The sequence below is a fragment of the Archocentrus centrarchus genome, chromosome 14 (assembly GCF_007364275.1).
Source record: "Archocentrus centrarchus isolate MPI-CPG fArcCen1 chromosome 14, fArcCen1, whole genome shotgun sequence".
In the NCBI taxonomy this organism is placed as follows: Eukaryota; Metazoa; Chordata; class Actinopteri; order Cichliformes; family Cichlidae; genus Archocentrus; species Archocentrus centrarchus.
The window spans coordinates 19,017,393-19,038,958 of NC_044359.1; the positions used below are offsets into that span (position 1 = coordinate 19,017,393).

General features: G+C 39.2%; 2 protein-coding genes across 7 annotated transcripts; one reads left to right on the forward strand and one right to left on the reverse strand.

Moving 5' to 3' along the window:
• The first annotated feature begins 382 nt into the window (after positions 1–382).
• On the forward strand, positions 383–10,194 carry LOC115791763 (uncharacterized). 3 transcript variants are annotated; one of them, XM_030745994.1, is made up of 7 exons: positions 383–490; positions 2,336–2,369; positions 3,729–3,805; positions 5,173–6,146; positions 6,827–6,979; positions 7,743–7,835; positions 9,098–10,191. In XM_030745994.1, the coding sequence occupies exons 4-7, from the start codon at positions 6,003–6,005 to the stop codon at positions 9,416–9,418; spliced, it is 711 nt and encodes a 236-aa protein (XP_030601854.1). In that variant the 5' UTR covers positions 383–490; positions 2,336–2,369; positions 3,729–3,805; positions 5,173–6,002; the 3' UTR covers positions 9,419–10,191. The 3 variants fall into 3 exon arrangements, 2 of the variants coding, with proteins under 2 accessions (XP_030601854.1, XP_030601855.1); XM_030745995.1 differs by lacking the exon at positions 383–490 and having other exon boundaries at positions 2,054–2,369; XR_004020986.1 differs by lacking the exons at positions 383–490; positions 2,336–2,369 and having other exon boundaries at positions 2,403–3,805; positions 9,098–10,194.
• Positions 10,195–11,147: 953 nt separating this feature from the next.
• On the reverse strand, positions 11,148–20,322 carry rab6a (RAB6A, member RAS oncogene family). Of its 4 annotated transcripts, XM_030745958.1 has the most exons (9): positions 20,163–20,316; positions 19,960–20,031; positions 17,599–17,657; positions 17,442–17,495; positions 16,732–16,837; positions 16,326–16,437; positions 14,999–15,092; positions 14,254–14,320; positions 11,148–12,566 (listed from the first exon to the last, which is right to left on the reverse strand). In XM_030745958.1, exons 2-9 carry the CDS (start codon positions 20,027–20,029, stop codon positions 12,502–12,504), a joined length of 627 nt encoding a protein of 208 aa, XP_030601818.1. In that variant the 5' UTR covers positions 20,030–20,031; positions 20,163–20,316; the 3' UTR covers positions 11,148–12,501. The 4 variants fall into 4 exon arrangements, with proteins under 4 accessions (XP_030601818.1, XP_030601816.1, XP_030601817.1 ...); XM_030745956.1 differs by having other exon boundaries at positions 19,960–20,322; XM_030745957.1 differs by lacking the exon at positions 14,999–15,092 and adding an exon at positions 15,969–16,062 and having other exon boundaries at positions 19,960–20,322.
• Positions 20,323–21,566: the final 1,244 nt, after the last annotated feature.

Consider the following 21,566-nt stretch of genomic DNA (forward strand, 5'->3'; position numbering starts at 1 on the left):
AGTGGGTCCATCAGCTGGGGTCACGTGACATTTTGCACAGTGGATTGTTGGTATGTCTCATATTTGGAGGCCGCCATTATTTCCATCCTGCACTGACAGGTCAAACTGTACACTCTTAACCCAGATATTAATTGTAATTAAACGTTTTAGTAATCATTACTTATTCTTTCGTCTTTGGTAAAAATGTTGTCCCATTACTAAATCAAATTAGTTAACTGTACCTTTCTACACAAATATAGAGTGTAATGAACTTGTTAAGCAGAGATTACTAAAGATATTATGTTTTTGAAGTGAAGGGGCGGGGCATATTCAAACTGCTGCAACATGCACCGTGGCAAGTTCAACGGCTCCTGACTGCTAAGTGTGAAGAATAACTATTTTAAATAATACTAGCTATTTCTTTGCTTAAAAGATAGCTGAGTTCCATGTGCAGCTATAACTGAAAATTATAGTTACAGCCTACTGCCACCATTATCAACACTTTGTAAAGGTAAAGTGAGGGGTTTTGGAATCGAAGTTAAATATCGCGAGTGGAGTGGCGAGCGCGAATGTTAGCATTGGCTTAGTGTTAGCGTACTGACGAGTCTCAGTTTATAACGGACAGTTACTTTAGGAGAGATGTAGTTTGCTGAAATAAACCTTTACTACACCAAGTTTAAGCCGAGTGTATCCTGTCTCTGAGAGTAATTTTTTTTAATTGAAAAAGCCGCTCCAGTAGTGTCAAGACAGCTAAATGCTATCGTTAGCTTAGTGTTTCACATCGTTCGTAACAGCATGTGCTTGTGTTAACATAGTACACGTTTTTTTCTATACGGTTTCGTATGTACTGAAATGTAATGGTCGGACACAAATAGGGCTGCAACGATTCATCGATTAACTCGATTAAATCGATTCTAAAAATTTATCGACACAAATTTACTGTGTCGATGCTTCGTTTAAACTCTGCAGCGCTCAGCTGTCTCGGTGTAAGCGGCGCTCCTCACTAGCATTAGCAGCATTAGTGCTGACGTTTTTTTGTGGGTTTATTGGGGGCTGGCAAACCAACATAGAACTTCATTACCGCCACCTACTGGACTGGAGTGTGAATCACTCACGTATACACAAGCACACATTCTAAAAAGCTCTCCGTCGCTGCGATGGATTTCATTTAACACAGAGTGGATCATCACTAGAGTTGCCACCTGTCTCGTAAAATACAGAACCCCGTATGTTACGGGACTCCGTGGAATACGGCTCCGTAACATGCCGTGTTCCGTACTTTACGGGACGGGTGGCAACTGTCGCTGACATGCATTTCCACGCCTCCACTGCTCTCTGTGTGTCTGTGTGTGTTCTGCTCGCTGAGAATTTCAGCTGCTATTTTTGTCTTTACTTCAGCTGTAGCTACCAGAACTGGTTTGCTAGCGAGCGCGGGCTATTAGCACTAGCGATGGTTCGGTACCGGAAGGCCCGCCCCCCAGGACCGAGGGGCTCCTTCAAAATATTTTTTATACTTTAATCCCTTATTAGTGACTAAATATAGACCTGCAGTAGAAACGTATTTTCGAGAATGCTTGTGAATACAAAGCATTACACCATTACTCACACATGCACCATGGCTCCCGCAGCCACTAGTTTTTCAAAACACTCATAGCAGGCAGCGGTTTTAACTGCGCAAGCGCAAAGAGGCGAAGCTGTGACGGTGAGCTCAAGTAGTGAAAAAGGAAACGTTTTTCCAGCGTCCAAAACAGCAGCTTTTTCTTTTAGTAACCACCATTAAATCTGTGAAACAGCTGGAGGTCCTTCATCAAGCACCTGATCAGCAAGTGTTAAGGTGAAGAAAAGAGAACTTTGTAGCTGCTCCATCCACCGCTGTTTGTTCACAGGCGAAAAACTGCAGTACGGAAGTTAAAATATGCAGATAAACTGTTAATAAAAAAAAGTATTTCTTATCCGATTACTCGATTAATCGCTGGAATAATCGATAGAATACTCGATTACTAAAATAATCGTTTTATGCAGCCCTAGACACAAAGGTTGAAATCTTGTATGACTAAAGAGCTGAGGCTAAGGTTATCGCCAGTTGTTCTTCTTCACCTCTGCAGACTCTTAAAATACAGAACTGACAACAAGTTAGAAACGTTATTAAACCTGTCAGTTGTCTGCAGACAGAAGGGTAAGCCTAACTCATTCGGCAATATTTTAACTCTAATGTGAAACGGGAAAACAAAATTTTCAGGCTGAGAACAGAAATTTCAAAGGGAGACAGTATTTAAAAGTACCATATTTCCTTGATCGCTGATGACATGGTTGTGGACAAGTGTGCTAAAATCTTTATTATTTTTTGTTCTTACAGGTCCGTGTGAAGATGCAGTGGAAGTGCAAATACTGTGAGTTTACATCAGAGAAAAGGGGTTACCTCTTAAAACATTACAGGCTAAAACATGGAAGCTACACCAGAACTGTACCATTCATTTCCTTGCTTACACCAAGAGTGTTTATGCACATTTAAGTCCATCAGTGCACTTAGGGTCCACTTATCCAAAATTCACCAGAAAGACCAAGATGCACAACTGTGTGAAACACTGACCTTTCACTGTCAGTCCTGTGATTTTTCTGCTGCTTGCACAGAGGCAGTTTTTATCACTCACTTGCGGAGTACACATTTAAAAGTTAATCACAGAGTCCACTGTCCATATAATGGGTGTAACTTTAATACTACTGTGTACTCCACATTCAATGCACACAGAAGTAAACAGCACAGAACAGGCAATTGGAAGATGTTCAAACCAGAAATAGTGTCTGGTAGTGAAACCAATGAAGTGGCAGAAGAGGAACCTGGGCCCCCAAACAACACTGTTGATTTAGAAGGCAGCGAAGAGTCCAGCGATGAAGAGCATCATGATCTTGGGAAACAGTTGGAGCACAACCTAGCTGCTCTTTTTTTAAAGATGCAAACCATCCTCCACATTCCACAAAGTTCTATCGATGAAGTTATACAACAGCTCCTACATTTACGTGAACTGTCCCAACCACTGCTGCACAATTCAGTCAAGGACATTTTGAAGCTACACACAGATGTAGATGATTCAACTGTGAAACAAGTAGTCAGGGCTGCCTCAGAGAGCAATATCATACTAAAGTATTGTGGCAAGGGTGGCTCCTTATCAACCTCTAAAAGGAGAGCAGCATATGTAAACAAAAACTTTGATGTGGTTATGCCAGTTGAGTACTTTATTGCCAGGGAAAATAAATCCAGTGCTGTATATGTTCCTATAAATGCCATGTTACAGAAAATGTTGAACAGGGCAGACATTTTAGATAAAGCTCTTCCAGTACAAAAACATGTGCCACATGAGTACAGTACATACAGAGATGGTTTGTACTGTAAAGAAAATGGCCCCTTAACAGCGAGGAATTCAGAATCGCTGTTGGACTTTACACAGATGATTTTGAAGTGTCTAATCCATTCGGGACATCTAAGAAAAAACATAAAATGAGTGCAGTGTATTGGGTGCTTGCCAATGTGCCATCAAAATATAGGTCCACACTCCAGTCCATTCAACTTGGCTCTTTTATGTAAAGCCTCTGATGTAAAAGAATATGGCTATGCTAAAACTCTTCATCCTCTGATCAGGATCTGGTTTCTTTGGAGCAAGATGGCCTAAATGTTGAGAAGTTGGGAGCATGTGTCAAAGGCACAGTGTTGTATGTGGCTGCTGATAACTTGGCTGCTCATTCTTTTGCAGGATTCTTTGAGAGCTTTGGAGTGGACAAGTTCTGCAGGTTCTGCATGGCAACGATGAGTGAGATCCAAGACAAGGAGGTAAGCTCAGGCTCTTTTGAACCCCGAACTGCAGACATTCACAACAAACAGGTACAGGAGGTACAGCAGGATCCCACTTTGGCAAAACAGTATGGTGTAAAGGGACGATGTGTACTAACTGACAGTCTGGAGCACTTTCATGTTGTTCATGGCTATCCCCCTGACATCCTACACGACTTTTTTGAAGGGGTTGTTCCTGTTGAGTTATCACTCTGCATTTCAGAACTGATTTCTAAGAAATATTTCACATTAGAAACACTGAACCATGCTATCACATCTTTTGCATATGCTTTTCATGACAAAACTGACCAGCCTCAGCCTATTGCCCAAGGCTTCTCTACCAAAGGGACCATAGGTGGAAATGGCCATGAGAACTGGGCTCTAATCAGGTTGCTCCCACTTCTCATTGGCCATAAAGTGCCTGAAGGGGGACGATGCCTGGAACGTTCTGATGCTCCTTAAAGATATTGTTGAATTGGCTGTAGCAACAAGGCACACTGAAGAGTCTATACATTTCTTTGAATGCAAAGTGTCAGAACACAGAGAACTGTTGCAAACTACATTCCCAAATTTCAAATTGCGTCCAAAACACCACTTCATTATGCATTATCCTGAGATGATTAAGGCATTTGGCCCACTGTCAGATGTCTGGACAATGCGTTTCGAGGGAAAACATAAATTCTTCAAGCGGGTCATTCGTAATGCACACAACTTCAGACATGTGGCACTTACACTGGCTGTAAAGCATCAGAAAATGATGGCTTACTGTTTGGACACAAGTTCGTTTTTCAAGCCCTCAGTTGAGCTGGACAAGGTTACCACAGCACTGATCACATCTTTCCCCGAGAATGTCCAACAAGTTTTCTGCAATAGAGTACCCCAACTTACAAAGGTTATGGTTGCATCATCAGTCTCTGTAGATGGAATTAGATATTATGCTGATATGATACTCTGTTGGTTCATGTTCAGGCCTCCCCAAATTTCAAACAGATCAAGCAGATTGTGGCAATAAACACAGAGATCTTGTTTGTCTGCAATACAATGATGGCATGGTACCATGAACATGTCAGATCATTTGAACTCTGTGGCAGCACAAATCCCTCTTTATGTGTGGTGGAACTAAAAGAGCTGAATGATGTTTTCCCTCTGTCAGCATACAGATTTGGAGAAAATTCAGTAGTGACACTCACTCGTTATATTCTGTGTTGAGAAACCACAAGTGTTGTCAGTCCTAGCATTGCTCTAGATAGAGTCTAAATGTAAGCCTAATTGGTAATTTTGTATCTTTTTTGATAAGCCTTATGTTAAACTGAATATCTATGTCTTTGTGTATATATTTCTAATAAGCTATTTTTTTTATTTCCAAGATGGCAGCACACCAGAAGATGACCTTGAGAGTAATTTTCACAGAGACGGATATAAGAAAGGTTGTTCTGAATACGAGACCCACTACAGTGGAGGATTTGATAGGCAAGCTTAAAGATCACTGGGACTTAATTTTAACTTCAGTCTCCAGTACCAAGATCCTGAATTCAATTATGAAGTGTGCAATCTGACAGATATCGAAGATCTTCCTGAAAAACCAACAGTCAAGGTCATCCCTCTACTTGAGTTGGTATCTGTCTCAACATCTGAAGAAATCTTGAGTGGCACACCCAGTGTAGCAGATACAGAGATCCTCTCTACATCCTCGCAGGAGCGACAGAAACAGTGGCCAGATTGTTTTGATATCCCAGATTTTTCTGTTGATGTAGCATATAGACTTAGGCAAGCAGATCATCAGTTTCTTCGTGATGGTACGCACCTGAAAGTAACAAAAGAGCTGAAACATGAGATTCTTGAAAGATTGGCAGAGAGCATGTATAGTTGCACAGCATACCCAAATAATGCTCAGTTTGAAAGTGTTGCACAAGCCCTCATAAGCAAGCACCCCTCTCTCCAGGAGCGAGGCTCAACCAGTCGCTGTAGTGGCTGGAAAAATAGTCTAAAATTTAAAATGGCTAATTACAGAACAAAGCGCAGAAGATCAGGGTGCCTTGATGTAGCAGTAAATGCAGGGAAATGAGGAGGGCATTCAACTGAAGGAGAACCAGCCAACAAGAACATCAAGAAAGGCGAGATCAACTTCTTACCCAACTTTCCAGAGGGATTTAATCAGGTAGCCCTTGAGGGTGCCCACAAAGACTTGGTTAATGAAATGCAGAAGAGAACACCAAATGGACAGCTTGTGAAAGAGAAGATGGATCTGACATTTGCATTGAGAAGAAAAGAGGTGGTGGAGTCAGAACCTGCTGTATGTGAGATGGTGGAACGTTGGCCTGCTCTTTTCACAGAAGATCAGGTTAGTTCATTCATGATTAAGATAATGAGAACTTTTTTTTAAATATGTGTCTGTGTTTCTCTTAGGAAACTGCCTTTATAAAACCTAAAAATATTTATCTGTTAGCCATTCCCACTGTCAGCAAAAAAGTAATTTTACCATGCAGGACATGGGAGTTGCTATCTACAGCTGCCTTTATCTTTTTTGGTAAGGAATATTGTATATTGAGTTAGTCATTATTGTGAAATCAATCCCAACACCCTGATGCAGAACTCTGATTTCAGATTATTCTGAAGAGGTTTATCATCTATTAATTCCCTGTTCACAGTACGCTATCCTGCTTATTAAAAGGTTACTTGCCAACAAAAATATATAATTTGACGCAAAATATTAATAGTCTGTTTATATGTAGCAATGGTCTGCTACACAAAAGTAACACAATACCACAAACAATCAGGGCAGTAGAAAAGCAACTCCTGTGTTGTGCGCGGTACAAAGTTTTTGTCAAAGACGTTTGACTAGAATAACTGAAATATCCCCAAATTTAAAGTGTAAAGTGAGTGAGTTGAAGGGGGCTTTGTGTTTTACAGCTGACCATGTCCACACCTGTGCAATTTTTATTGCTGGCCTCACTCTGGTGCTTCCACCTTCAGTTATTAGCTGTAAAGATGTAATATTGGAGCATTTTCTGTATTTTGCAGGTATGCATGGAGTTCAACAGGATTGTTGGCAAGAATCTCAAACAGGAATTCTATGAGAGCATTGATCGGCACAGTCCTCGTCTTATCGAGATTTTTCGATCCAAGAGAGGGAACATTGGCCAAATGTTGACACAGCTTTCCCAACAAACAAAGGTTGGTCCTATTATGCACTTGCATTGTGTGCAACAGCTCATGTAATGACTTGGCTTTAAGTCCAACTGTGTTCATTTTCATGCTTCCCATAGATTGTTGAAATGATTAAAAGATTTTGAATTTAGGGATGGAAAAACAAGGCTGAGTTTCTGAACTTCACTAAAACCTTCAGAGAACTTCAGTAAAACCTGCTAGTTCTTCTCAGTGTTGTAACAGTGGGTTAATTAACCATGAGCCATGTATTTCTTAAATTTTAGGGAATGTGCCTTCAAAAGTCCTTGATTACCATTAGGGATGCACTGATATTAAAATGTGGGATGATATCGATACCCGATATTAATATTGCTGTTATGGCAGATAACTGATAATGTATACAATATATATATTTCACTACCCTTTCGACACCTTGGAAAAAACAAAACAATCCCACCGCTGACATTGATTCTCTGCTTCAGATGAACTCCTCACAATCTTGCGCTGCATCGCTGTCACATGACCAAACAAATACCACATGACCAACCTCCTCCCCTGCCCGTCAAGAAGATGGAAATAGATATGGGTTGTTAATATTGACCCAGTTTTATTTATCGGACCAATACTCACATGTTAACAAATGACTAATATTGGCTGATACCGATGTTAATGCCGATATATTGTACATTCGTAATAACGATGCTTAAGAAGGTGTGGGGACTTTATATTGTTTAATACAATCAATTGTGCTTAGTTACTTGCTTATTTTTGTCATTTTACTGCCCAAAAGACTGCAGAGCCAACTGATATTCGAACACTGGTGCTCAGAGGACTTCCTGTTATCCTTGGTGACAACCCCACAGACTTCTACAAACCAGCCTTTGTAAGTAATTTTACTTAAAGACTACCTAAAGGAACAATAACAACTCAATCTTGAATTTTCACTCTTATACATGGTTCTCATGGGTCTTTGAAATACTTTAAATTCTTTAATATTTACTTTGCAATAATGTTTTGCAGCTGTGTTGTATGACCTATTTATCCAAAGTCAGTGTATTACTTGCATTAAGTGCCATTTGACATGGCCCCTGTTTGGAAAAGCAGCAGAGGTACTGGTGTAGGAAACTAAGCAATATACTGCTGTGATCAGTGTTTCTAACAACATTATTTTAGCCACCTAAAAAATCTAGATCAGTGAAATGTACACTATACATAGAATATTTTCACTGCATTACTGTCAGTCAGACCTCTGACATAAAATTACTTTTATATAAGTTGTATAAAGATTTCTCCTGCCAAACTTCATAGACAAAATCTGTTTACTTTGCTGAACAGAGGAACGGCTCTTCTACTGCTGCCTCAGTCTGTTCGATTGTGTTATTATTTGGTTGGTTTGAGTTCACTAAACTCACACAGTAGTACACATTTAAGGATCAAGGACATGCTAGACTAACAACTCTTGTGTTCTATGAGGTAAAATTACTAATTTTTCCTATGGCATTTGGTTGGCATGAAGAGAGTGCTGTAACTTAATTTTCTAGTCAGATAGGTCCGTTGGACAGCAGTTTGAGATGCTGAAAATAGTATGCGTCCACTAAAACTGATATAAATTTTTTGACTTATCTAAAAATACAAGCTGCAGCAGTAATTGCTTATCTACCTACATTGATCCACCTGCTGCTTCTCCAAAGTGGGGAAAGGCTGACCACCATCTACTGTAGGTAAATATGCTGATGCATCTGTAAGCACCTCATGCAACCCACTTTAAAGGGATAGTTTTTTTTTTATCTTAATTTATATCTTATGCTATGCTGTGTTGGGTTCATGTCAGGATTTGGGCATAGACAGACAGACGTGGGAAAACAGATGGCAGTTCCAGTGATTAAAGAAAACTTGTGAGCATAGTTTTAAATAATTCAAAGGATAAGGTATTGTTCCACTTAGCACTAGCACATGAAGATGCTAGATAGATGTTCTTTTGTGGAGCTCCAACTCATTCAACATTTACACTAGGAAACTAGGGCTGCATAGTATGATAAAACAGATGATATGACAGAAATTTCAATTTGATTGTGGAAGTTATTTCTTTTTATCAATTATTGATGTCACTGAAATATCATTGTTGTGCTCTTGTCATTTATAAAGGACTCAGATGACGATGACTCTTTCTGCAACATTGACATTGGGATCCTCCTCGTTCAACCTGAAGGTGCTGTGCCCTCATCCTCCCTGCATCTCAGTCCAGCCTCACTAAAAATTGTCATTGAGGGAGAAGTGGTGATGGACAACATTCAAGACCTGCCAAAAGCTATGTGTCTTCTCTTTGGACTTGCATATGCAATGCATCTCAGTTACCCCATTTCTATGAAGTTCACGTTCCAGTTCATCCAACAGATATTTCTTGAGCTGGGCCACGTTGAACTAAAACCAAAGTTACAAACATTGAAAAACCAGCTTGCGATGTAAAGAAATGTCTTGTGTGTTGTTGTCAGTGAACAGTCAGGGGGTTGAAAATATACTTGAGCAACTTTATCAACTCCATCTGCATTATCTAATGCAGTTCAGTGCAGCAGTACTGCCTCAACTTTTATTTCTTAAGAAAGTTTGTAATGTTCAGTTTACAGTGTTATAAGACACATCAATGTCAGGCCACTTGTACTCTACAAAACAGGATTTAGACGTGTATGCTCAGGGCTCCATAGTAATATTTAGTTGATACAGTTAAAGGAAAATTCAGCACTTTTCATATAAATGTCCAGTTTGTGTTGATGGTAAATGTAGTCATTTGAAGCAGTAAATTCAAAATAATGTAATTCCTCCTCAACAGCAACATTACCGCTTATTTTACAGGTTTTTTCAGTCAATAGCAGCACAGGAATTTATTGCTTCAGTTGATTACATTTACTAACAACACAGACTGTACATTTACATAAAACATGCAAAATTTTCCCTTAAACATAGTTGATCTGTGCATTTTCCAAGTTGGAGATTGTGTCCTATTTTAAGGTGTCCAGTTTTTCCAAAAGGATGCAAATATTTTTGTTGAATGCTGCTGCATTTGTATTCCTCCTCTAAACATGTTAGAATTGAGTTCAAGCACATATGCCTATTTTTACTTGCCTTTTGGATGGCAAACTTTTTTTTGAATGGCTACTGTTTTGATACTTTTTTATACTTGTGAAAAGCATGATGACAAACTATAGTTAAAATTGTCTTTTTGCGTAAGTATTCTGCAAAAAATAAAATATTGGAATATTGAAATGTATTTGATTTATTCTCTTTACAATTTAGTGTTACATTCAATACAACTTGAACATAAAAAGGGTAATAGGAAGAGGGTAAGAGGAAATGTTATTAATCATATTAACAAAATATAAATAGCTTTAAATGTTAAATTGCTTATTTGCTTTACAGTTTAGCTTAAAAGTAATTTTCACTCTTAATCCAAATTAGTTGAGTTTACTAGAAAATCGCGTGGAAACTCGTTGCCTTAAACCATTCTAGTTTTTACACAAAGATGAAACTAAACATGTTTAGTTGTGTTAACTTAGAACCTTAGTACAATGTATCAAACATGTTTAGTAGTATTTACTAAAATGGATTAGCTCTCATAAATAGGAAGAAATTTATATGAGCTAATCAATTTTAGTAAAGACTACTAAACATGTTTAGTTTCATCTTTGTGTAAAAACTAGAATGGTTTAAGGCAACGAGTTTCCACGCGATTTTCTAGTAAACTCAACTAATTTGGGTTAAGAGTGTAGGTGATGAGGAAGAGCAGCTACTGCAAGTTCAACACACTGTAGTTTTGAATCACCTCTCGACAGTTACTCAGAGGTTTCATCTAAATTAAATGCAATCTCAACTGTCACCAGGACATAAAACCTGCATATGTAGAATTAAAAATTCAAATGTGATCAAAACTGGTTCAAAGGTTTGCTTACCTCAACCATAATCATTACTGCTGCAAAATGTACCCGCAGAGTTTCTGTTCAGTATCCTTTGAATGTCTCTGAGTATAATCACTTATTCAGTATACAACTGAACACCTTTCCACATCTCAGTAACTTTCATTACCATGTAGCCATTGCTGAGAGCCATACATAACAGAATCAAATTATATCAGCACTAAAAACAATAAAGTTAAATTGTTTTTTTATTCAAATAAACCACATCACTGGATCCAAAAGAGATGTCAGAAACACTGATGAATACCAGCAGTGCCAAGTTTACTTTTATTCTTTCATTTGAAACCATTCCAGAAACGTTAAGGACTACAACGCTATACAAACTGAACTCTCGTCCATACTTTTACACAAAAATTGCACAATATTATCAGTATGCTCAAACTGCCACATCAAGGCAGCAGATGAAACAGCAGACGCTCTCCGCTGAGTGTCAAAGGTGGTGCAGTTTGGATGCATATTTTATTAGCGATTCAGGACTCATATTCAAAGTGAAGATATTAACAGCCATATAAAAGAAACAGGAATCTGATAGAAATAAATATTACAAGTCATTGTGGATTAAATACATATGTAGAATCATCACTAACAAAAGATCAATGCCAAAAATAAAAACAAGGAAGTGATAAAACGGCATTTCAAACCTAACTAGATAAACCCAAGCCAAGGAAGCCCTCTATAATTCAACTCCAAAAAGGCATATATCTCCATATCTAATGCTTACTGTGGGTTTTATGAGAAAATCCACATAAAACACTATCAAAGTAGTTTTAATCTATGTGAGCTGTAGTCTTTTGGAAAAAATAAAGATCTATCCAAAAAAAAAGTAATAAAAAAATGGAAGCCAAGGTAAAAATAATCCATCTCAAGAGATGTGGGCAGAGGAGAAAGGACGGTAATGTGTTTGATGCAGTCATGCTGCGTTTGTGCTGGTTTCTATGTGTAGGTGTGCGACTGCGCAGGTATGTGTTGGGAGAACTGTGACTCAAGTATATAATAAGCTCCTGGCTGAAACTTCATGGATACACAGTATACATACCCACACCCAGCACTCCCGGATATTGATTTACTTCAGAACAATTCTATAACCTTTTCTTTATATCAACCCAAAAAATTAAAAACAGTTTAAATAAAACATCTAAATTAACTCCTGCCAATCAAAAGCACATGTTAATTGACAAATGCACACAACACATCCACATTGTGCTTATTAAGCTTAAAGCAATATTTACTTTTCTTTTAAAGAATATTCTCAGACAAATTTGATGACTTAGACACATTTTCTTTCAGTTTGGTTCAAAATCATCTTTATGCACAAACTATAACTTTTTTCTTGTACCACCATCTTTGTCTGAAATGACAGTTTAAGCGTAAATACTGTTTCAATGTGTGTTACAGTGCAAATATTCAATTTAAGTACAGCTGAAGTGAGGTTCAGAGCAGCCTGATGGGCGAGCAGACTTCCACGACAGCGAGGATAACGGATGTAGTGTTCTCTTTCAGGCTGGGGAACAGAAGGTGGTGTAGTGAAGGATACAGATGCAGGAAAACTGAATGTGGGTCAGAATAAGCCAGATGGGAACATTAGCAGGAACAGCCGCCTTCAGTGGTAGGTTGCTCTGGTGGCTTCTCCAGCTTAATGTCAATCACTGAAGGGTTTAGGAGTTAAGGAACATCATAGAAAAGGAACTCTAAAATGCCCCTGTTGCCAGAACTGAACACTAGATAAACAGTTTCCAAGATAAAAAAAAAAAACAGAATATGAGGGGGCAGCACGGTGGCGCAGTGGTTAGCACTGCTGCCTCACAGTTAGAATACCATCTGGCCTGGGTTCGATTCCACCTTGGTCCAGGCCTCTCCCTCTCTCTGTGTGGAGTTTGCATGTTCTCTCCGTGCTTGCGTGGGTTTCCTCCGGGTACTCCGGTTTCCTCCCACTAATCTAAATTGCCCATAGAGTGCGTGAATGTGAGTGTGAAAGGTTGTCTGTCACTCCGTGTTGGCCCTGCAACAGGCTGGCGACCTGTTCAGGGTGTACCCTGCCTCTCGCCCTATGACAGCTGGGATAGGCTCCAGCCCCCCCGCGACCCTTAACAGGATGTGCGGAAGCGAATGGATGGATGGATGGAGAATATGAGGGGTGGGGACTGGGGTGACACGATGAAAAAAAAACCTGAAGTGTTTCATTTATGTGTTGGGCTACTTTGTGCCAGTGTCTGTGTGCACTGGCACTGATATATATATTTTTTTTTAAACTTTAGCTCTACTGGAGGGATTGAACATCATTCTCCTCAAATGATATTCCTTCATACCTTTTTTAGCACAATGATCCAAAATCTCCCACAGGTGTAGTAGACCCTCCTCCTACTTCTACTCCCCCAACTAAATATTTGAATACTTACTGTCATTAAGCAAAGCAATTCAAAACATCAACATATATTTTAAAATCAATGATATAATATTTAAAAAAAAAAAAGGAATTAACTGTAAAAATTAACATGACATTCGTTTACATTCTTTTATCTTTTAATTATTCTCTGCACTGTATATTTTGTAATATTGTGTTATAGTTATAGTTCTAATATCTCTGTATATTTGTAATTTGTATATTTGTAACATTGTCTTATAGTTTTTATACTTATTTGTTTTTTATGTAAGCACGAAGTACCGCAGCAATTTCCTAATGCTGTGAACCTGTTCACCTATATGGCAATAAAACCTTCTGATTCTGATTTTTTAAAATATATATCTGGAGGACATAATGTGCACAAAAAAAAAGAAAAAAAAAAGGGGGGGGGGGGGGGGTTATCACCACTAGCTGAAAAAGTGCTCTTCTTAGTTTGTCAATGCACAGCTCTGCCCTTGATAACATGATCTTATTGCTAACAACATTGACAATGGTGGCTGCTACACTTACATGACAACCTTATCAAAGCTGAGGTCAGTAAACAAAATTATGTCCCCATCATGTCTTCAAAACTCAGTCTTAATTAAGAGGTTGGCAAGTTTCTATGAGCACGACTGCTCTCATCTGTATCCGCACAAACAAAACCTTTCAAGTCTGTTTTATACCCTCTAAAAATAGACCATCAGTGGTGAGCGTCTTTGATATTGTACTCATTAAAACAGACATCCAGCTGAATCACAGTATGTGTCCTCACTGGTAAAACAAATTTAACAGGACATATGGGTTAAACAACAATAGTGAGATGTCACAGTGCTGCACTCGATTCTCCCAGTGGCTGTGCTTATCCATATGACAGACATAAGAGAGCAAAGAGACCTCTGACCTTCTTCTGCCATGTCAGATGCAGACACTGACATGCACACAAAGGATACTGTCCTCTCTACTCTTGTCCTGTGTGGTGTCCATGCCGGGGAGGGCAGCTGCCACACGACGGAAAAGCTGGAGGGAAAGAGAACCAGTTGTATTCTTTTAGACAAGGAACATACTCCGGGCATGACAGAATAAAAATGAAATCAGCACAGCATGTTGTGTATAATCCTAATCACTGTGATCAAGCATAAGGTCCATTTGAAACGCGCGCAGAGGAAGACACCCAAGAGAGCTTTATCAAATTTGATCTGAATTTAGCAGCTTGTGTCTTTGATCGTGTGGAAGCATTCTCTGTGCTGCATCAGTGGTTTGAAAAGAGGATATCATCCACCGATCAAGTTTAGAGGATTTTAAGTGATGAATGGATCCATTCATAAAATCCAAGAGAAATGTGACATATATAGTGCTCAGCATGACCACCCCCCACCAAAGAGCATCATGGAACTAGACTTATGACATGCAGAGTTCACAGCAGCAGGAACACTGTTGCTGTGGTGATGAGTGGAATGCAGGTTGTTGATTTGCAAACTCTGATCTCCCCTCTCTAGGACTTTGCAATTAAAATGTTGGCCAATATAAATCGTTATAGGTGGGAGAGAGCTTGAAAAACAAATCAATTCTCTTCACTAGTGACCAGAGGAAACTGATGTTTAAAGCACACCTTTATGCACACATGCGTGTAAAATAGAAGCCAATCAGAAGAGAGCACTATGAGAACACATCCATGTGTAGGTGCACACGCTCTACCTGTTTGACATTGTAGCCTGTCTTTGCACTTGTTTCAATAAACAGAACATTCATCTCTTTCGCTCTCTGTTCTCCCTCCTCTGTGGTTATCTGTCTGTGATGAGCCACGAGCCACCGCGAACAACACAAAACACCCACCGGGACACGCACACACACCCCCACAAACATCAACACAAAGACAAGGGAAACAAACAAAAAACAAACACAGACCGTGATTATATTGAAAACCATTAACAAGCCGTGCCCTTCCTGCTGCTACTGCCACCACTACCCAACGCCAAAGGTCTCCCAGTAAACTTTCAGTTTGTCAAAACAGGAAGAAGTAACTCTTCCAGCATCTCACAATAAATCTGCTTTCTCGCTGGGAATTAGCACAAAGACTGATAGCTCTATTGTGCAAGGTAATAACAGGACCTTAAAAGCACACCAACGTCCATGTTATATCTTATCTGTTTGGCTGAAAAACAGGACTCTGGAGATCTGATGGCATCAGATAACAGAAATTCACCATTAATGACTGTAATCCTAAAGCTACTGTTTATTAAAGGTTACTTATGCATGTATGGTCTCATTTGCATGAATATATATAGAATGTGGCTTCAATAACATATATCCTAAAAATAAATAAGTTAAAAAAAAAAAAACAATAACCTTGCACATTATATGCAACTTACTATACTGTCAAATGTTGCACATAGCACATATTTCATGTTTACTGTGGTTTGTTCCATCAGTGTGGGAATGTTTGAATGAAGCCTTGAAGAACATTAACCTCAAAAGCTCCACGTCTAAGTAAGAAAATACCATCACTTCACCAGATCAAAAAATTGTATGTATTTTATGTCTGAAAAAAGGTAAGTTCAGGAGCTCAGCCTCTAACCTATCGCTTTAGTGGGAGACCTTTGGAGGTGGAACCCAGGAGGCAGCATCTGCAGCAGGGCTTCAGAGCACGGCTCACACAAACTCTTACCTGCTTTACGTTGTAGCCTGCTTTCGCACTAGTCTCAATAAACATTACATTTAGTTCTTTGGCTTTCCGCTCACCCTCTTCAATAGATACCTGTCTGTGGTAGATAAAGGGGTTAAAAGACTCACAGCTAGAGACAATACAGTTTCAATAAACAGGCTTTTTTTTTTAAAGAGAAGACACTGAGGTATAATGCATGAATGAAAGTCAGTCACAGCTTTGACATCCATAAAGTGGAGCAACAAGCTGCTCCGACCCTTCTTCAGGAAAGGGCGAGGAACTTTGTATTGACAGGCCAGCAGTAACAATCAATAACTTCACTGGTATGCTCTTAATGGAGCACCGACTTTAACAGATTACCTTTTATCTGCGAGGTCTGTCTTGTTTCCCACCAACATGATAATGACATCACTTCCTCTTTCTGTTCTCACGTCATCGATCCATTTTGTGGTTTGCTGGAAAGAGTTGACATCTGGAAGACACAAGAGAGGCGGAGGATCCGTATTCAGGAGATGAAAGGCCCCAGCTGTGAAAACAGACTGGTTTGGGACAACAATGCAATCAGCAAGAAAAGATACAAGCTATAAACTTGTAACTACACATAATTAGATTTTTTTTTTTTACTTAAAAAATGCTTTGGTCACATTAGTGTATTTACACAGAATCCAATTTATTCCTCAGTATCAAAGAAGACGAATCACAGAGGACAATGTTTAATTATTTATTTATTTTTTTAAAGATCCTAGTGGACAGGTAACCCACATACTTGTAATGTCGTAAACTACGACTGCAGCAGCAGAGTCTCTGATGTAACTTGGGATGAGGCTACGAAATCGCTCTTGCCCCGCTGTGTCCCACAGCTGCAACCTGATCTGTGGGGCAGGAAGGGGAAGGGGATGGAAAGAAAAAGAAAAGAGAAAAAAAAACAAACAAACAAAACAAAACAGGGGATGAAAATGAAACAAGAAAAACAAATAGACAAATGAGGTAAGTTTATGTGGCAAAAAGGAAATTAACAAAAGGAAATAAAGTTGGACCGATGGGAAAAGACAGAGAGAGAAAGGCGAGAGCGTAGTGCATGCAGGCAGTGAATAAGCACCAGAGAGAGCAAGCTGTCTGGGCCTGGGGGAGGGAAGAAGTAATCATCCTTCACTTGTCATCAGCCCTCCTCTCTGGATCAAGTAAGGTGTTTAATTTCAAAATGGTAATGAGAGAATTGATGAAAGGGTAGGAAAGAGAGGAAGAAAACTCATGTTGAGGGAGGAAAGAGAAAAGGAGGATTGTCCAGGGGGGATACAGCATCCCTGATCACAGTAGCAAAGTACAAATGCTGTGTGTGTGTGTGTGTTATTTCTTTGTTAGAAAGAGCATAATTCAGTGGCTAAAGAAAGAAACAACTGGATGAGAACAACCAAAAAACCCAAAACAAAAACCCAAAGGTGACTGTGTTACTGGGTGTGATGAAAGTAAACTTACTGTTCTGTCTTCAAGATACATGGTTTTTGACAGGAAATCGATTCCTATTGTGGCCTGAAAAGAATAAGAATCAACCACATGTTCACAGCTATTTTGAATGAGTATTACTGCTGATATTAGGCAGTATCAATGATTCAAATTAACGTGTTAGTCTCACTTGGTAGGTGTTGTCGAAGCTGTCATACATGAACCTCGTGATCAGTGAAGTTTTTCCAACTGCACAAACACAAACAAGAAACTCTTAAAAAGAGTGCAATGATCACATTATCACTTTAATTTTATAGATTAATTAGTTTTCCCCTGGAGAAAAACTGCAAGTAAGAATAATCGTATTTACTGATTATCATCAACACTAAATGAATCTATTCTATATTTTTCCAATTAAAATAAAATGAAAATACTGAAAATGCTGTTCACACTTTCTCAGAACCCCAGTGTCTTCAAACAGCTTATTTTATCTGACCAACTGTCCAAAACCTAAAGATACTTTTACAATAACAACTGCTGGCCAGCAGCTGCTACTACTTGAACTATGACATCATTTAGCTGTAGCCAATAGGAGTCTGTTAATCAAATGAGTTCACTAATAATTTCATCTGTAATTAAATTAATTACACTGGGGCTAAATACGAATGAGACAGATCTGTGTCAGCTTGCAGAATTAAACGTGTCTAAAGCTTTTCATCCCAAAGCAGCTGCTGTGGCGGTTTTACACAAATGATGACCACTAATGACAGTGTAAAGCCAGCAGCTTCATGTCATGCACCTCCCATTGCCCTCCTCAAACCTCTTGTCCACTATGGGTGTAGCACACAGCTGTTCTAAATAAGTCAGAGTCAGAGAGTTGAGGCAAGCTGAGACACAAATAGGGCTGTGAACACAGTTTGCAAATTATTTCTGTAATCCCCCCCGGCGTATCCAGGGCTGATCTGATCCACAATGAAGAGTTTGTGTCCACATACTGTAATAGAGTAGTGTTGTTTAACACACAACACTACTCTCTACAAACTTTATCACTGTAAAGACACTTCAAATTTGCTCCCAACCTTGGTTATATTTCATTAACAAGCATCCATGAACACTTCATGTAGCACATCAGGGATAGTCACACAGCAGCTCTGAGCATTTACACAGTGCTCCCCAGCCTTAGGCTTATTTTCCTTAGTTCGAGTTACATTATCAATTACAAAGTCCATCAAGGGATGGTAACAGCTAAAGACAACGCTGCTGTTTACAAGGCTTAAAGGAGCCACAGCTGATCACAGACTGTCTAATTAAAAACAGTTTGTCCCATCTTGTTTGCACTTTAGGGTCATATTACAGGAAAAACATTTATTAGTGTCATCGTTACTGTCAATAAACTTTCCTCCCTATTGCTTTATTTGCTTAATTCATCACAGCAGCTTCTCAACTATCACCACATCTTTACCAAAGAGATCCATTTCATTGTATGTTCACTGTATAGCACAGTGCCACTGAAAAATGGGTTTTAAATTTTGGGCAAAATGTGTGCAGGAACTCCTAGCTTGTTTTTATATATTTTTGTATTTGTCTTGACTACTTTTTAAAATAAATATTTGTGTGCTGTAAAGTTTGACATTTTTATTAATCATTTTGTCAGCTTACTTAGTTTATTATTTCTTTAGCTTCTTAGTTAGACTGAGTGGGTTATTAGTCTGTTCAGATCATAGCCAAAGAGGCAGGAGAAGCCACGATTTTTTCCCCCTTTTCTAGCTGGAAAAGGATAAATAAATGAAAGCACTCAGCTTGTACAATGGACTTTTTTGTTCTTTACAGAGCTAATTTCATATTGTTTTAATAAAGTAATATGAAACAACTACTTCCCTTATGTTACAAGCAGATCTCGAGGAGAAAGCCACAGTTGGACAAATAATCCAAATTTATGTAAAACCCCAAAACTTGTTTACACCGTGAACATAATCAAGAGCCACACAGCTTTACCTGAGATTTGAATAATACCCTCCGTGCACACTCTGACTGGAAAGAGTGTAAATCAGCAGGGAGATCGCGGTAATGCTGCTGGGCAGATCTGGGTAATTTGGAAGCAGCCCCAGGAATTTATGATCGTTGTTGTAGAATGATTATGATTATCTTTATGATTATCTTCTGGACTAAGCAGAGCCTGTCTGCAGTTAAGCTACGCTCCAAAAACAAAATGATACTAAAAATAATGCAGGTACTTTACATTTTAGCACCCTGTTACCTGACCCTTCTTCGTAATTCCCGACGCCTCCGTCACATAAGTGAGCTAATGACTCATTAAATGAGTCCATCTCCACAGACACGACTCAAGTGGCAGGAAATGAATCACCTTTCTATTAGGCCAGGGCGAACAAACTGTCCGTAACAAGTTACTGTGTCGCAATGCCATCACTGCCAAGTGTTACCGATACGGTGCTACGTTAGCTAGCTAACTGGTTGGCGTTAATCACCCATCAAACTCTGATGTTAGCTACATACAACACTTCACGTCATTTAAAGTTAGCATAAGACTTACCACTCTGTTCGCCGAGAAAGACCAGTTTAAATTTTCTTAAGGGGTTTCCGAAGTCTCCGGCCGAAGACATGACTGAAGCAAACAAACCTTGACGTTACTTTTCGGGAGCTTCCCAGCTAGCAAGCTAATGCTAACTACCAAGCTGTTGCCAGTTATCGGAGGTTCGGGGTCAGTAAAAATTAACAACCCCACTTGTGGCCCACCTGGGGAGGTTTTGTGCTTAACGCGTACTCCCGTAAACTCCAAGTCACTTTCAGGTACCTCACTAACTACTACGGCCAAGTTAACGTTACTCCTCCACTCTGTACACCAACGAGCCACCTCGGGCCGCTCTTCTTCAGAGACAAACTTAACACTCTTTATGGTTTGACACGTCAGGCATATTGTTGTGCTGCCCTCTACTGGTGGAGCATAAACACACAGTGAGGACCCAGACTGTCCCTGTGGCAGAGCAACGCATTGATTAATTTGAGCCAGAGGATTTTATTTTTTATTTTATTTCCTAAGGTTGGGAGGATTATGGAGACACCCCCCCCCCCCCCCCCCCACACACACACACACACACAAAACAAACAAAACATCGAGCTGGTGAAAAAGGCATGGTGGGATTTATTTTTAAGTCCACTAGAGGGCGTACTTACATCACAGGTACGATATACTAGTGAGCAACTTTTATGATAATCTCAATTATGTTAAATTCCGTAGGAGTCTGACAGTGGTCTGAAAAGATTTGTAAACACGAGTTTTCTTAATTAATTATTTAGAATGAAATATATGTGTAACAATGACTCAGTCATTGTTACATGGATTCCACCGAGATGTTACATATCACCTCTTTGAGTTTATATATTATATTTTTGTTTTTCCTAAAATCTCATAACTGAGCTTACACAGCTGTTTGATGTAACATTTGCTGTACACTGAAAAAAGGAGTGAAATTTGCTTATAACAGATATTCTTTGTAATTTTTACAAAATAAATTGACAAGTAAAGTAAGTAAGTGCAAATCATCATCTTATCAATGGTAGAGGTAGCACAGTGGTGCAGTGGTTAGCTCTAATGCCTCACAGTCCACCAGCTGGCAGTTTGCATGTTGTCTCTGTGCTTACAGTAAGTTTGTTCACTTACAAAGAAATTATCAGTCTCTGATTTTTTTGGTACTTTCATTTTAATGGGGAGAGACAGAATATCAATCAAAAATCCAGAAAAAATACATCAATTTATGACAAAAGTCATAAATTGATTTGCATGCCATGACTTGGTGGAGAAAGCCTTGCTGGCAAATGCAGCTGTAAGATGCTTCTTGTCATTGTTCACCAGGTTTGCACACATCCCAGGAGGGATTTGGTCCACTGCTCTTTACAGAAACTCTCTAAATCCTTTGGGCTTCTTGGCTGCTGCTTTGCAACTTGAAGCTTCAGCTCCCTCCACAGATTTTCTATAGGACTGAGGTCTGGAGACTGGCTAAGACACTCCATGAACTTAATCTGCTTCTTCTTTAGCCACTCCTTTGTTGTCTTGGCTGTATGTTTTGGGTCATTGTCATGCTTGAAGACCCATCAAGACCCATCTTCAGTGTTCTGGCTGAGGGAATTGTTTCTTGTCCA